The sequence below is a fragment of the Eulemur rufifrons genome, chromosome 7 (genome assembly GCF_041146395.1).
Source record: "Eulemur rufifrons isolate Redbay chromosome 7, OSU_ERuf_1, whole genome shotgun sequence".
NCBI classification, from domain to species: domain Eukaryota; kingdom Metazoa; phylum Chordata; class Mammalia; order Primates; family Lemuridae; genus Eulemur; species Eulemur rufifrons.
The window spans coordinates 205837590-205853762 of NC_090989.1; the positions used below are offsets into that span (position 1 = coordinate 205837590).

The window sequence follows — 16173 nt, forward strand, 5'->3', positions numbered from 1 at the left end:
AGGCCCACATGATGAGGAACTGAGGGAGACCTCCTGGCAATTCCAGCCAATAGCCAGGAAGGAATTGAGAACCTCCATCCAACAGGCCTTACGGAACTGAATCCTGCCAACAGCACATAAGTGAGTATGGAGGTGTATCCTTCCCCAGTCGAGACTTCAAAAGAGACCTCAGCCCCAGCTGTCACCCTGTTTGAAGCCCTGTGAGAGACCCTGAAGCAGAGAACCCAGACAGGCCTCGCCTGGACTTCTGGCCCACAAAAACTGTGAGATAATAAATATACATGGTTTTTTTATAAGCCACTAAATTTTGAGGTATCTATTACATAGAAATAGGTAACTAATACACCCCTAAATCACTGTTACCTTGGGGTAAGATGTAGCATGGCTAGAAGGCAGGGACAGGGATCACCTTCCCCAAAAAAGATGTTATGGTATCTGACGTTATCCCTGCAGATAATTGTCTTTGTGCTCCAAGACCATTCCTTGTACGCTTACACTGAAACGGTATCACTGTGCTCTGCAAAGCCCTTATTAGCTGCCAGGAGATGAGAGCTAAGTGCAAGAGTAGTGGCTGGAGTAGATGGCCAGGATGGGGTCATGGGTAGGGATGAGGGAGTCATTCTTTTCCCCCTTCACTTTTTTCTTTCTTACCCACTCCCTCTTCCATTACATTTTCCTTACTCTCTGTCTCCTTTGTTCCCAAATCCTTCGTAGCTGCTACCTGATGGTCATTCCTACAAGTGATTGCAGGTGATCTCTTGGTCTTGCAATAATGCTATCAAGCCAGGCATCCTAAAGAGATTCCCCAGGGACAGGGCCTTCCCTTTTCCTCCAAGTGCCCTCACAAGCAGGGAGACCTTACAGTCAAGCTCAAATTGTGCTTTCCAGACACAGTAACATACTATGCATAATAGATTTTTCAGCAGAACCCGCCCATTTCCTGGACCCTGCCAACCCAGTGTCCACAGTAGCAAAACCCACCCATACATGTCCCACTCAGTGACTGCTCACCTGCCAGATCCTCTGGAATCAGTCACTTTTTAAAATGAAAGTAAACCACTGTTTTCAGGAAAGTATTCTTATCCCTGGTGCCTTTTAGAGATGCACAGTTTGTCCTCCCTACTGCTCCTCAAAGGATAGAGAAAGGGGAAAGGGTGAACTTCCGTTTTCATTAGAGGAAGGCAAGAGGTGGGGAACTTGGCACATCACTTCAAACTTCATGAGAGAGAGAAGGGCTGCCCCTAGGAGCAGTAACATTTACTCCTCACCAAGAGACCCAAGAGGAAGATTTCTCCCTCCCACTGATCTCAGGGCCTACACACCCCCATCTTTCAATTCTAAAACCTTCTGGGGGCAGCAAGGGGAATTTCTGGCTTTATTATGCCAGAGTAACTCACCCCAACCCACAGCTGTATATAGTTTAGGGTAGTCAGGGAGCAGGTGAAAAGATGGTTTGAGCCAAGTTCTGGACTTCAAGGATTTTCTCACTTTGAAAAGGCCTGAAAGGTTTTAAAGTAAACTTTCTTTATCTTTTATGAAATAATATGGTGTTTTAATTACATGACATATAGGAAGGGTCAGGCTGGGTGCGGTGACTCACACCTGTAATCCTAGAACTCTGGGAGGCTGAGGCGAGAGGACTGCTTGAGCTCAGGAGTTCGAGACCAGCCTGAGCAAGAGCAAGACCCCATGTCTACTAAAAGAAAAAAAAAAAAAGATAGAAAAAAAATTAGCTGGGCAACTAAAAAAATAGAAAAAATTAGCAGGGCGTGGTGGTACAGGCCTGTAGTCCCAGCTACTCGGTAGGCTGAGGCAGGAGGATCACCTGAGCCTAAGAGTTTGAGGTTTCTGTGAGCTAGGGTGACACCACTACACTCTAGCCCGAGCAAAAGAGTGAGACTCTGACTCAAAAAAAACAAACAAAGAAAAAAAGGGTCATATAAAGGTCTAGGTTAAGATTGAGTAGGCCATAGTCAGCTCCCTACAAGGGACTGGTCATCTTTTAGAAGCCAAAAGAGGCAAACAATAGTAAGTGCATGCCCATGGCAAACAACTTGAATTTTATTTTTCTCCCCAAATCCCTTTTAGGCTACTCTGCCCCTGATGGCTCTCAGATTTAGCCCCTCCACCCATACAGTGTTCAACCCTGCTGCTCCCTCTTTCTTCTCTCTACCGAACCTCCTCTCCCCTTCTCAACATTTTAAAATTCTCCCTCAATTTTACAGAGTAATTGCATTGAACCACAGCCCACACAACTAAACCCATCCTGATTTAGGGAGCAGACTTCTCTTTAGCATAACGTAACCTCTAATGAGCACAATTGAAATCATATTTATCAATGACTTTTGTTTTGAATCACACCTATGGTTACTTCCTCCATGAAACATTTTACATTTTTTTCTCATCTACTTTCTAACTTGTCACCTATTCCTATTGGCTTCTCTATACTTTTTAAAACAATGATGCCACTTTTCTTGACGATGTATGTGTATTTGTTTTCTCTCCCCATGTTAGCCAGTTTAAAAGTTACAACCCTTAAAGCATAGTTATTTAGCTTATAGACTGCTGAAATGAATCCCTGTGTCATTTCCTTACACTGTTTGCCGGTACTCCCTCACTGAGTCTGATAAATCGCTTTGGCCCCAGACACCTGATGTTTTCCTTCCGCTTCCGTATAGAGAGGGTTTAGCAGTAATGACGGCTCCTTTCTTTGCCTGTCTTCTGCATCCACAGCTTCCCTATTGCTCTGCCTAAAAAGGAAGGACACTTCCAGCCTGCCTCCTCTCATCTACCCTCCCTGGACTGTAAGAGGTCTCTGTGTTCAGAAAAATCTCTCCATATAGCCTTGCATCTCTCGTATTGTTTTTTTTTTTTTTTTTTTGGTTATGTATGTTTGTTTGTTTGTTTGTTTATAACAAGTCTGGTCCTGACAGCCTCTAAGGTCCCTAGGACTCACAATTATGAAAACGTCTTCTCAAGTCTGAGCAAGATAAGCGCCACCAAAAAATTTCCAGGTGAGAAGAGGTTATAAAAATGGTTCATTGAATATATTCTTTAAAAATGCTCATGCTGAAAAAAGAAAGCCTAAGAGACTGCTCCAGATTAAAGGAAACTAAAGACAAATGACAACTAAATGCAATACATAATTCTAGACTGGATCCTGTAATGGATATTCAATAAAAGCCATAGATGATATTATTGGATAAATTGACAACAACAGAATATGGATAAGAGATGAGTTAAAAGTTTTATGCCAATGCTAAATGGCAATGCTAAATTTACATAGATAAATATATAGGGGATTAGTGAGTATGTAAGAGAATATTCTTTTATTAAGAAATACACAATGAAATAATCAAAGAGAAAATGCATGATGTATGCGATGTATTTACAAATATTCAGGAATGTGTGTGTATATTCCGTGTGTGGGGGTGTGTGTGTGAAAGAGAGAGGGAAGGAGGGAGGGAGGAGAGAGATCACAAATGGGTCAAAATGTTAGCAATAGGTAAATCTGGATAAAGGGTATACTGTGGTTTGCCATCCATGCCACTTTTCTACAAGTTTAATTACTTTCAAATTAATACATTTTAGAAATGAACTATTGACTATGTTGTCTTGAGTTACACATAATGTTTGAGATTTTTGGCTTTGATGCCCACAGTTGCTATGCCACACACAGACCCCAGTAGTGTACAATGCCAACTTTAAAATAGTGGTCTCAGGTTCTGTCCTGGGCAAGAACCAGGGATCCTCTTTCCACATTTGAAGCATGCTGGCATTTCAACAGAGTTTGACAAAATATTGGCAAAGAGCACCCCTCCCCAATTTTTTTTCATTATACACAATGTAAAACAAAAAAGGACCAAGATTTCAAAGAACCGTATTTATAGCAAGTAACTCCTAATTCTTATTTGATGCCATCGTGTCATTTGTCTTCTGGGGTTTTGTGGAGTGAACTGGTTTGCAGGTGCTTTATCTGCTTTGCTAAGTCAGTTACCTGGGTTTCCATCTTCCAAAAATGTGTTGAACTCTTCTGGTGTATCCTCTCCTGTTCTTGTCATCCTCAAGCACTTATTGTTTTTAAATCCTTTACTTTTTAAACAGTTTTATTGAAATACAGCTCACATACCACACACTTGACCCATTTAATGTGTATACTTCATTGATTTGTAGTATATCACAGTTGTACATCTATCACCAAAGTCAATTTTGTAACATTTTCATGATTTCAGAAAGAAACCCCATACCCTTTAGTTATCACCCCTTCCAGCCCTCATTCCCCCAGGTCTAAGCAGCCACTAATATACTTTCTGTCACTACAGATTTTCCTATGCTGAACCTTTCATGAGAATGGAATCACATGTGGTCATTTGCTTCTGGCTTCTTTCACATAGCATAATGTTTTCAAGGTTCATCCATGTTATAGCATGTATTAATACTTTAATTTTATGGCTGAATAATATTCAATTGTATGGATATATCACCTTTTGTTTATCCATTCATCAGTTGGTGGATATTTGGGTTGTTTCTACCTTCTGACTATTATGAATAATGCTGCTATGAGCATTTGTGTGCAAGTTTTTGTGTGGACATATGTGTTTATTTCTCTTGGGTATATACCTGGGAGAGGAATTGCTGGGTTATATGGCAACCCTGTTTAACATTTGAGGAACTGCCAAACGATTTTCCAAAACAGCCACACCATTTTATATTCCTACCAGGAGTGTATGAGGCTTCCAGTTTTTCCACTTTCTCCCAAACACTTAACTGACTTTTTGATTCTATCCATTCTAGTCAGTGTGAAGTGCTATTTCATAGTCCTTTTGATTTGTATTTCCCTGACAATTAATGATGTTGAGCATTTTTTCATATAATCCTTTACTTTTAATGGCATTATGGGCAGGAGAGGAAATAAACAAATATATTTGATCTACTGCATTTAACTGGAAACACAATAACACTTTTTAAACATGTGCGAGAAAAAAATTTGTTTTCTTCTAAATATTTGAAAACAATATATACCAATCTCAAGTTTTTATCAAATGTAAAGTTTTATACTTTGGTGCTTTGTTATGTTGTACTTACTGTGTGAATACGGGACTGCAATATTAAGCATTGAATCTGTTCTGTAAAGATTATGGCTTATATGAAGTTGGCAGAGGAATCCAAATGATTTCTCGGGGTTGACTACGAGGCAGAGCAGAGCTGGTTGCCAGAGCCAGTAAAGCTCAATGTGTTCACCAATGCTGTGGACATCTGTCGTGGATAGTGTGATCCTCATGTGGTAAACATCAAAGGAATGTGAGATCACTGACATAGGGCACATGGCATATGCTCTTCTGGGAGATAGATGGCAAGATGTTTAAATGGACTTTTACACTTTATTAATAGTGTAAAAGGTGGCGGTACTGCGCATGGTAATTGCGAAAGTTGGGTGGTGAGTACCTGAGGAATTATACTGTTCTATCTGTTCTTGTGTATGTTTAAACATTCTTGTAATAAAAAGCTTTAAAAAATAAAAGATGCTGAGTACCTCATGAGGAGAGGGGAGCGGGCAGTAAGGATAGCTGGCAAGGGTGGGTCAGTCCATCCAGACTAGGTTTTACGGTCTGGCATGGTGGTGCATGCCTACAGTTCTAGCTACTCAAGCGGCTAAGGCATGAGGATTGTTTCAGCCCAGGAGTTTGAGGTTGATGACACTGCTACGCTCTAGCCTGGGCAACAGAGCGAGACCCTGTTTCAAAAAAATTAAAATTAAAATTAAAAAAGACTAGGTTTTAGCTATTTCTCAGTAAAGCCATTTCAGGAAGTGTAATTCCTTTGAGGATAGAAACCTTACAAGGAAATGTCTTTCTATATAACAGGAAGAAAGAAGGAAAGCAGAGATGGATAGTTTTTTAAAGGTTTTTCGATGAAAAATTCCCATCTGATAGCTTCTAGTTCCTGTATGAGTGGTGAGTCTAGCACATCTGCTAAGCAAGTGGAGGTGGCCTAAGTTTGAGCAAAGTACAGAAGGTCTGAAGTAGATTTGAGTAGCATGGAAGAGAGTGGACTAAAAAAAAAGTGACCTAAGCTCTATTTGTTTTGTTTACTGTTAGTAAGCACCAGATAATTGTGTTTGGAATGAATGAGTGAATTATTTCCAGGTAGTGTTGGGGTTGACCATGAACGTTATCATAGTGCCAGTAGACTTGTGAGATTTAATCCAATACTGATCAGTTACTTATAGGAAGCCATTTCTGGAAAAGGCAGAGAGATGAGATTTTGCCATATAGGAAGGATTAAAGGGGATTGGATGAGGCCTATTTGAAGTGGAGCTTTTTAAACATAGACCCTAAAGTCTGCCTTGATTAGGGGGGAAACTAAAACAAGAACTTGGTGCATAGATAAATAGAACAATTAATGACCTGGAGTTGAAAACAGTGACCAGTTGAAAGCATATGGTGGAAGAATAGAGATTAAGGTCAAAGGGTGGAATGTCAAGCTGTATTATCACAGATGTCAGTGGTGTTCCTGATGGTAAGCTCCAGGTGTGGCAGTAACTGAACTGGAATGGAGGTAAAGGACCCTAAGATGGGAAGACAGAGGGATTGAGAGGCCAGGTTATTGGCTCCTCTATCCACATGGATGTTGGGGTCCTCCACTGATTCTCTACCTCTACAAGTTCCTCCCCCTGGGCCCCATCCCACCTTTTGTTCTTCCCAGGGCCTCCCCAGACTCTGCATTCTTTCAGCAACACTAAGCTTCAGATACTGCAGGGTCAATGGCATTGCTCTGGACAAGAAAGTAGAAGTAGAGTAGAGTAGAGTAAGGGGGCTGTAGTGGAAATCTGTTTTTTGTTTTTGGTTTGACAACTCGCATTCATAGACTTTTCTGGAAAACCTACCTTAAGTGCCCACTAGGAAACTCACCCCATTTTTGAGTCCCAGTCTGTACAAGTAGAGTTGCCTTCTCTCGAGATGCCTATTTTAAGGGTGGACGTGTGCACAGTCTTTGCCAAAAAGAACATTCTGTAGAGGTCCATGGTGAGCCCCCAAATATCTGTAACTCTGGTGCATAGTCCAGGACTCACCTGTGGGTCACAAGCTGCAGGTGTTCTGGGAGATATCTACCATGGCTCCACTAAGCCCATGAAGATCAAAGGTGGCACCTCCATCCTGATAGGTGAACTGTATACTCTAAGGGCAAGATTTTGCATGTTGTCATCAAGCACAGAAGGAAGGAAGGCACTGAAGTGGCCTTCCCTAAAGAGGGGACTGCCATGCCCAAAAACATTCCTGCAGATATTGCTTTAGTACCCAAAGAACGGCCCCATGTACACTTCTGCCAAATGGCACCAGTAAGCTGAGCAGTGCCCTCATCAGCCTCAAGGAAGTGGTGTCTGGATCAGACTGGGAAAGGGGGAGCAGGGTCATGACATGGGCAGAATGGGGCATAAACACCTTTGTTCCACCAGCAAGGGCATTCTTTCCCATCTTCATTTTTTTTCTTACTTTTCCACTTGCTCTAAGGCATGTTTTCCTTACTCAGCTTTATATTACCCTGGGAGGTAAGAGGCTGCCTGGGTGACATTCCTGCCACTGACACCTGGGTGATCCTTTTGCAGTGCAAATGTCATCAATCCAGGCAGCCTGAAGAAATACCCGGGGAGGGGAACCACTTCCCTAAGGTGACTTTCTAGTAAGGAAACCACAGCATCAAGGCCAACTATGCTTATGCGACACATGAGTATGGCAGATTCTTAGGCAGCATCTACACAGTTCCTAAGACCCTCCCCCACCAGCCCAGTATCCACTGTGGCAATAACTACCCAAACGCCTGCACCTACCTGTGTCATCCTCTGGTCACTGACAACTTTTTCTAAAAACTGATTAAGCCACTATTTTCTGGAAAATATGCCTGTCTTTGACCCTCTCTTCAAATATGGAAGACCTGTCTTCCTTACCGCTCTGAAGGACCGGAGGGGCAGGTGGAGCTGCCGTGCAATGGCAGTGAGGAAAGCTAAGAGGTAAGAGACAGAGCCCATCTTCCCACACTTCTTCAGGGAGGAAAGGGGCTTTTGGGGCACATGATCTCCATTCCTCAACAAGAGCTCCAGGGGACTGGTCATTTTTTAGAAGACAATATAGGCAATAGGAAGAGCTGAACCAAGTTTTAGCTTTCCCAAAGCACAAGCTCTAGTTACCCAAATCCTATTCCTCCAACACAGTACACAGAAAAGACACCACTCTTTTTAGAACATTTTTGAGGCAAATCAATATTCTCAACAAGGAATGTGTTATTTGGGGAGGTGAATTTTCCTCCCTGGAAATGCTTCAGAGCATTTTCTGTCTAGACAGCAGAGGCACATCTCGGAACACATTGTTTTCAGCAGTGGGAGGGGTGGCTGGAGGTACTTGGCCAGCTTGACGCCTGCAGCTGGGGCTTGGATGGGGCACAGGTTCCCTGTGGGGCATGGATGGAGAATGCTCCTGACAAAATAGCTGGTACTTAAATGCCACACCCTTCTGGGGCTCTCTGTCCTTGACTCTGATCTATCCAATGCTTGTAAGAAAACTCTGGCCAGCAATTGACAAAAACGTTTACAAAAACTTTTTGCAAAAAAGTTTATTATCAATTTACAGAAGGGAGCCATGTTGTTAGAGGGTTGGCTTTGGGCCGGCTGTAAGGTGGTGGGAGAGAGGGGAAGGCAAACGGCTGGGAAGGGGAGTGGTGCACTGAATTTGGAATCCAAGGCAGGAACAGGCTCTGGTGGCAGAGTCACCCAGTATTGAAGGTGAAAGGTGGGCAGCTAAGGGGGTCATCAGGGCAGGTGAGCAAAGGAGGCGGGAGGTGGAGAAGGTTCGGGCAGAGGGGCTGGTATGAATTCTCCTGGAGCGGGAGGGCTTGCTGAGCAGCTGGAGAACAAAGTACCTCATGACTCTGTCCAGGAAACTGTAGTCTCTGAAGGTGACACAAACCTAGCAGCCTCTTCCAGGGTCTCCCAGAACAGCACTTACATGACAGAGACGGTCCGGACATAACACTTCACAGAAGTTCATGATGTCAAGATCCTCGTCCCAGGGGCTTCAGAAGACACGAGGGACAAAGCTGTAGTTAGGACCAGCACAAGGAAAGGAGGGGGGGCCTGCTAGCCTAGTGGGGGTGGGGCCAGCCAAAGCCTGCTGCCCCCTCACCTTGCCCCCACCCACAACTTCACAATACACTCTGTGGGCCCTCACCAAAGCCTTTATTCACATACCCATTCCCACAGCTACCCCCTCCCATGACTGTGGCAGGGGGCACTGAATCCCTGAGATGTGTAGAACATGCTTTGAACAGGGACCAGGAAAGAAGGGGAAACGTTACTCACCTGGTGAGGATGGTTAGCATCCTCCTTTCATCTGCCGCCTCCCTCTGGTTAATCCTCCTCCGAGCTGGGAAAGAGGAGATGAGGTGACATGTGAGGAAGGTAGAAGCATAAGGACCACACAGGAGTCCCTTTATGGGAGAACCTGGGGATATCAAACTCTGATAGCCTGAAAATCAGCAGTCAAGGTCAAATGGTCAGCAGGAATATTAACAAGGCCCGCACCTGTATGTGGCCTCGTTTATAAAGCACTTTCACACACATTATCCCACATGATGCTCAGACCCACCACACGAAGCACAGACCTCAGTGGTTACCTCAGAGAGGAAGCTGAGCAAGAGGAAGGAAAAGTACTCACACACAGTTAGGAGACAGAAGTTCTGACTCCAAACCCGTCGGCAGTCCTTCCTCCACACCTGCATGGCCACCTGCTGGGCAACACCCAGTGCCCAGGTCCATCCCTCCTTCCTGCCCACACAGGGGCACAGCAGGGACTCTGAGAAGTGTCTCAGGTCCCATTGCCTTCCCGTGAGCCTCCTCTGAGGGCTGTTTTCCCACAGAGACTATGTAGCAACTGACATCCCCAGAGATGAGGGACCCGGGACGTCAGGAAGGGACAGAAAAGCCCACCTTGGAGAGCTCAGGCCAGACAGGGGAATCTTACCTCTCCGCATCTCGCCTTATCTTTTTGGCTTCCGTCCACCCTGAAGCTGAGAACAAAAGGAAGAGGGTAAGAGGCTGGGACTCGCTTCTCTCCCTCCTATTCTCCAGGAAGCGCAGACACTCATTATCCACGAATAACAGTCACATCTGCCCTCACAGGACCCTGTATCCTGGGGATAGAGCTCAGAGGCTCTGGGTGTTGCTCTCCTGATCAGCCCAACAGGAAGGAAGGCTTGGTCAAGTGACACCTCACATGGAAATGTGACTCGAGATCACGTGTCAGGAGAGCCTGTTCTCCTTCAGAGAACCCACACTTTCTAAATATGCCAACCCAGGACCACAAATTCACAGTGTTGGGGTTTTATCCTGGAACCCTCCACACACCCAGACAGGTAGCCTGTGAGCCTCGGGTGGAAACCTTAGTCCTCCTGAACCCCCAGCCCTGCCCGACCTCTGCCCCTAGAAGAGTGACGTCCTATCAGTCTCTAAGGCAACCAAATTCCTTTAGCAATGTGGGACTAGCGATGGGAACCAGCAACAAAGAATCTCACTTGGGTTTTCCCTACCTTTTGGGTGTCCTCATTGTCCCAAGCAGTCGCAAAAAAGGAATCCAGCACTAGGTATGTTAGGTGGACGAACAGTGACACCAACGCAGTCAGAAAGGTGAACTGGTGATCCAAATTTGAAACAACTGAGCTTAAGCTCTGCCATAGTTCAGGATGGCTATTCAGTAAATAGAGAATGTTCTCCATGTCTGAAGAGCAGGACTGCCTAAAGCAACTGAGAGCTGAGGGTGCCCAGGCTGCCATATATTCAGTCCCAGGCTTATATCACAGAGCACAGGAGAGTCTCAGAGGGTTTCTGAGGGTGGGGAGTGGACAAGAGGAGGAGGATGTGGCACAGCCCCTCCCTGCCACCAGCCCAGCAGATCCCTCTGCCCCTCCTGGGTGCTCTGGGTCCCTCTTCCCTCCCCTGCCATCCTGTTTTCCAACTCCACCCTTTCTCTATATCATACATTTGCCTCAGTGAAATTTTATGTTGGTTTCATCCATTATGCAGATATTACCTAAGTCCCCTCTTACTGTGCAGAGCCCTTGACTTGGACATAGAAAGTCTGAAATACCCCCTGGAATTTCTGCTTGTACCCAATATTTATATAGTATTAAGTCCTACATAGCTCAACAGCTATAGGGGTAGGCAACTGCGGCCTTGGGGCCACATGTGGCCTGCTGGATCCTTGAGTGTGGCCCTGTGATTGAATCCAAATTTTACAGAGCAGATCCTTTTACTAATGCAGAGGAGAGGTTTCCTTACCCCCAGCATTTAAATTGCCAAGGGATCTCTGGAACAAATCAGATACTTGGGTCATAACTGCTCAGACACATCATGCTCCTTACCAAAGCATCCCTGAATGTCTACCATCCCCAGTTTTCTGATATGAATTAATCATTCTTTGCGAAGATGGTCAAAGAATAGGTTTTTTCTTTTAAAATGGAATTCCTTGGCTACATAGCCTTACAAGCATATGTGTGCCTAGATTTAAAAACTATAAGAAGTTTCAGTAAAAAGGCTTTTCCCCCAAAGCTGATAAAGTTCCTTTTCTTTACCTGGTAGAAGCTCCTTCAAAATTTAGGGGACAAAAGACTAAAGGTACAATTTTTTTTGTACCACGAACAATAAACTCCGTTGACATTGAGTGGCTGAGCTCTCATCCTTTCCACACTAGCATCTGCTAGGAAAAATAAATTTGTTTGTCTAATCCATAAAGAATTTTATTTCAGCAATCTCAATGAATTTTTACAGCCACTCTGTGAGATAAGCAGAGAAGGTATTATTGTGCTCATCTTATCAATGAATAAAACCACAGTTCAAAAAGGGTAAATGACTTCTCTAGATCACACAGTGAGGAACAGAGCCATGAATAGTAAATCTCCTTCAATGCTTCTATTTTAAACTATAGTAATAAGTGATTTCTTAAAATAAGAAATATGCCCTAGTCCTAAAATTGAAGCAGTTGTTTGGCTAAGAATACTCACTTTGTCCCTTAAACACTGGCAAACGTGAGAAGTTAAAAAAAGCTATTTTAGGTACCCTATCACCTCTTAGCTAACTTTTCTTTTTCACTATCAGCACCAATATCTTTACAGGTTTTTTCTATCCCTCTCTAAAAATGTGGTTTTAAGAACTCTATTACATATGACTCCCAGTGAGGTATAATGAATAGTAGGTTTAAAATGTCATCCCTTCGAGGAATACATTCCACACATTTTACACGTATCTAACCGTTAAGCCTCATGAGGACTCTCAGCAGAGCATTTCAGGCAGCCATTGGGAGGTGGCAGAGGTGGCTTTGGGAGAGTGAGGTCTTCTCACCACCACCCCATGACATCTCACAACTGACCTACATCACCCCACAGAAATCTGGTCCCGAATTTCACACTGCACTTGATTATATTGTCTCCAAGGAAGAATGTTTTCCAAAAGCTCAACTAGAGTAATATGCTACTATTTGAAGAGACTCAGTATAGATTAGTTATTAGTTTAGGATTCTCATATGTTCTCAGTTTCCAAGGAAGTTTCCTCAATGCTCATTCACTCACATCCTCACCACTGTCCCGAGGATAAGCCACATGGAGACAGCTGTTTTCAGGATCCCCAAAAGCCTGAAGAAGAACAGATTTTCAGACACAATCCTTTAAAACTGCATTGATACAGTAGCTGTAGAATGTCCTTCATATAGTCATACAACGAGCATTTCTTGAATTCTACTATGTAGTATTCCTAGTACTGAAGAAATATCAACAAAATAAGACATTGCCTCTGATCTCAGGCAGGTCATAGCTCAGCAAGAGAACTGTAAACACTATAATAAAATGTGATACAAAAAGCTACAAAACACCTTAGAATAATACACAATGGGAAGATAGAGAAAAGAGCGATTCATTCTTCTGGTAGGAGGGAGGGGACAGTGGGCTCCGGGACACTTCAGAAAGTTGATGCCAACTCTCTGAAGTTGGGCCTTGTGAGATATTGACAATTTCCTCCTCCTCCTCCTTCTCCTATTTTCTTCTTCTTTTTAATAGACTTTATTTTTAGAGCAGTTTTAGGCTCACAGCAAAAGTAAGTGGAAACTATGGCCACTTCCCATATACTCCCTATCCCCACACAGGCACAGCCTCACCCACTAACAACATCCCAAACTAGAGTTGTGCATTTGTTATAACTGATGAATTCACATGGGCACGTTATCACCCAAAGTCCAGAGTTTACATTAAGGTTCACTCTTGGTGTTGTACATTTTATGGGATTTGACAAATGGATCATGACACATATCCACTATTACAGTATCACCCAGGATAGTTTCTGTGCTCTGCTTTTTCATCCCTCTTCCCCACTAAGCACTGACAGTCACTGATATTTTTACTGTCTCCATAGTCATGCCTTTTTCAGAATGTCATATTGCTGGAATCATACAGTATGTAGCCTTTTCAGTTTGGCTTCTTTCCCTTAATAATACTCATTTAGGTTTCCTCCATGTTTTTTCATGATCTAGTAGCTCATTTCTTTTGAGTGGTGAATAATATTCCATTGTCTGGATACACCATAGTTTACTTACCTACTGAAGGACATCTTGGTTGCTTCTACTTTTGGCAATTAAGAATGAAGCTGCTATAAATGTTTTTTTTTTAAAAAAAAACTCTTTTTTGAGGCATAATTCACTTACTGTACAATTCACCCATTAAAAGTGTAAAAGTCAATGCCTTTTAGCTTAGGCAGTGTTGTGCATCCATCACCACAATCAATTTTGGAATATTTCCATCACTCCCAAAGAAACTCTATTCCACTGAGCCTTCACCCTTCAATATTTGCATTCCCTGCAGCCCTATGTTAGCACTAATCTATTTTCTGTCTCTATAGATTTGTCAGTTCTGGACATGTGATGAAAATAGAATAATATAATATGTCACCTTTTGTGTCTGACTTCTTTCACTTAGCATGTTTTCAAGGTTCATCTGTGTTGTAGCATGTATCAAAAGTCATTTTTTATGGACAAATAATATTACATTTTACAGATATATCACATTTTGTTTATCCATTGATTAGCTGTTGAACATTTGAGTCATTTCTACCTTTTGGCTATTATGAATAATGCTACTATTAACAATCTTATACATTTTTTTTTGTGGACATGTTTTTATTTCTTGCTTATTCATTTTGCAATAACTTAAAGTCACACTTTGTGTAAGCTTGATGCTCTCTGAGATTTTTATAGTATACCATATTAGAATGCCTATGAAATGAGAGCTTTGGGGTCTAAAGGTATTCAGACCCCAAAACATTCCTCCAACAACTAGGAATCCATTGAATAATGGGACAAATAAAGAAGTCTGGAAATTTTGATGGCAGATCAGAAAGCACTATTTTAACATTAGCTAATTTGCGTTTCTAATGAAATTCTGACCTTGCAAAATGAGCTTGTTTCTGTAAAGCTGATTTGAGAAGTCCACTGAAATCCAAAGGCAGTGCCTTCAGCTCAGCTTATAGGACAAAGCTACTCACCTCCCAAAGTTCATTGCACTTGTCCTCAGGATATCATTAAATTCCGTAGTGTCCTAGAGGTTAGGGAGAAAAGTATTTTCCGGGTGCCCAGTGAAGCTGACAGAGCCTCAAGTGCTTGATCACTCATTGTATCCTCCTCCACCTTTCTTTTCTTCTCCTGGGGTGGAACAGCACTTCTGATTGTCCCTGCTGGCTGAGCTTTTAAAACTTCTCCTGTAGGCCGGGCGCGGTGGCTCACGCCTGTAATCCTAGCACTCTGGGAGGCCGAGGTGGGCGGATCGTTTGAGCTCAGGAGTTCGAGACCAGCCTGAGCAAGAGCGAGACCCCACCTCTACTAAAAATAGAAAGAAATTATATGGACAGCTAAAAATATATATAGAAAAAATTAGCCGGGCATGGTGGCACATGCCTGTAGTCCCAGCTACTCGGGAGGCTGAGACAGGAGGATCGCTTGAGCTCAGGAGTTTGAGGTTGCTGTGAGCTAGGCTGACGCCACGGCACTCACTCTAGCCTGGGCAACAGAGTGAGACTCTGTCTCAAAAAAAAAAAAAAAAAAAAAAACTTCTCCTGTAGATTTCTCTTTTTCAGTTTTCTTTCCATCTGCAGCAGGAGAACTACAGGTGAAGTCAGATGACAAGGCGTCTATGGCATCATCAGGCCCCATGGGTTTCGAAGAGTCTGGAGGAGGGCCTGTGATCCCTTCTTTTTTAGCCAAAAGTTCCCTATATTTTGGAGGAATTGTGACTTCTCTTTTACCCAATTCCTATGTGTAGATGGAACTCATCAGATCTGAAACTTCTGGTCTGGTATATATTGTACTATCTGCTTTAGGTCCTTCAGTTTCTCCTAAAGTGTCTATTAAGTCGTCCAAAGCAGCATCCATGCCTGACTTTCCAGATGGTTTGTGTGGTTTGGATTCAACTGGTGCAGCTGGAGTTAATGGTTTCTTTTCTTTTTTCTTGTCACCTGGTTTGCCAGATGTTGCAGCTACACCAGCAACAGAAATCATGTCTTGTCATTTGGTCTTTGATTCTGTTGATTTCTCTAATGACTCTTGTTCACTTGATCCGGAAATTGCTTTTTCTTTATGAGCATGTTGACTTCTTGTATCTGATGCATGCTTGGGTAGGCTTTTTTGCTCTGTGTGTTCTTTTGGCTTTCCTTCTTGGGATTTTTTTCTCATGAACCACAGGTGGCTTAGTTGATTGTGACTTCTTCTCAGGTTCTGTTTTTACAGCCTTGGTTTCTGTGGGATTCATACTGGAAGACTTGCTGGTCGCACCTGAAGAAGCTGACACCTTGTTGAATTGTTCTGAGAATTGCTTTAGGCTTGTTTTAAGGATAAGTTGATGCATGTGAACCAATTATGACAGTGCTTGGAAGCTGATAAGCGCTGGGCAATTGCTAGTTATTGTTATCACCATCACACTCCCTTCCACCTCTGAGCCTTTCATCTTGCCATTCCCACTTCCCAGATCCTATGGATCTCCCATCCAGGAGGCAATGGACCAAGCTCTTCACAATTGATGTTACTAAGATCCCTAGGCACTCTTGGATCATTCCATGTGCTCACACCAGTCTGAGTATGTAAGAAATACACC

At 43.1% G+C, this 16173-nt stretch overlaps 2 protein-coding genes across 2 annotated transcripts in view; both read right to left on the bottom strand.

Annotated features, from left to right (window-relative positions):
• LOC138385924 (death-associated protein kinase 1-like) overlaps positions 1-10023 on the bottom strand; it is a 54111-nt gene extending 44088 nt beyond the window's left edge. The window contains exons 1-2 of the mRNA XM_069472102.1: positions 10014-10023; positions 9353-9416 (exon numbers count right to left, since the gene is read on the bottom strand). Of these exons, the coding sequence (XP_069328203.1) occupies positions 9353-9416; positions 10014-10023 (74 nt within the window). The remainder of the gene's footprint in view (positions 1-9352; positions 9417-10013) is intronic.
• A 4635-nt stretch (positions 10024-14658) lies between these two features.
• LOC138385925 (calpastatin-like) lies at positions 14659-15867 on the bottom strand. Its single transcript, XM_069472103.1, is given in 3 exon segments — positions 14659-14820; positions 15135-15749; positions 15751-15867. Coding segments are annotated over 3 exon segments (825 nt in total). The 5' UTR covers positions 15832-15867; the 3' UTR covers positions 14659-14691.
• Between the last annotated feature and the right edge of the window lie 306 nt (positions 15868-16173).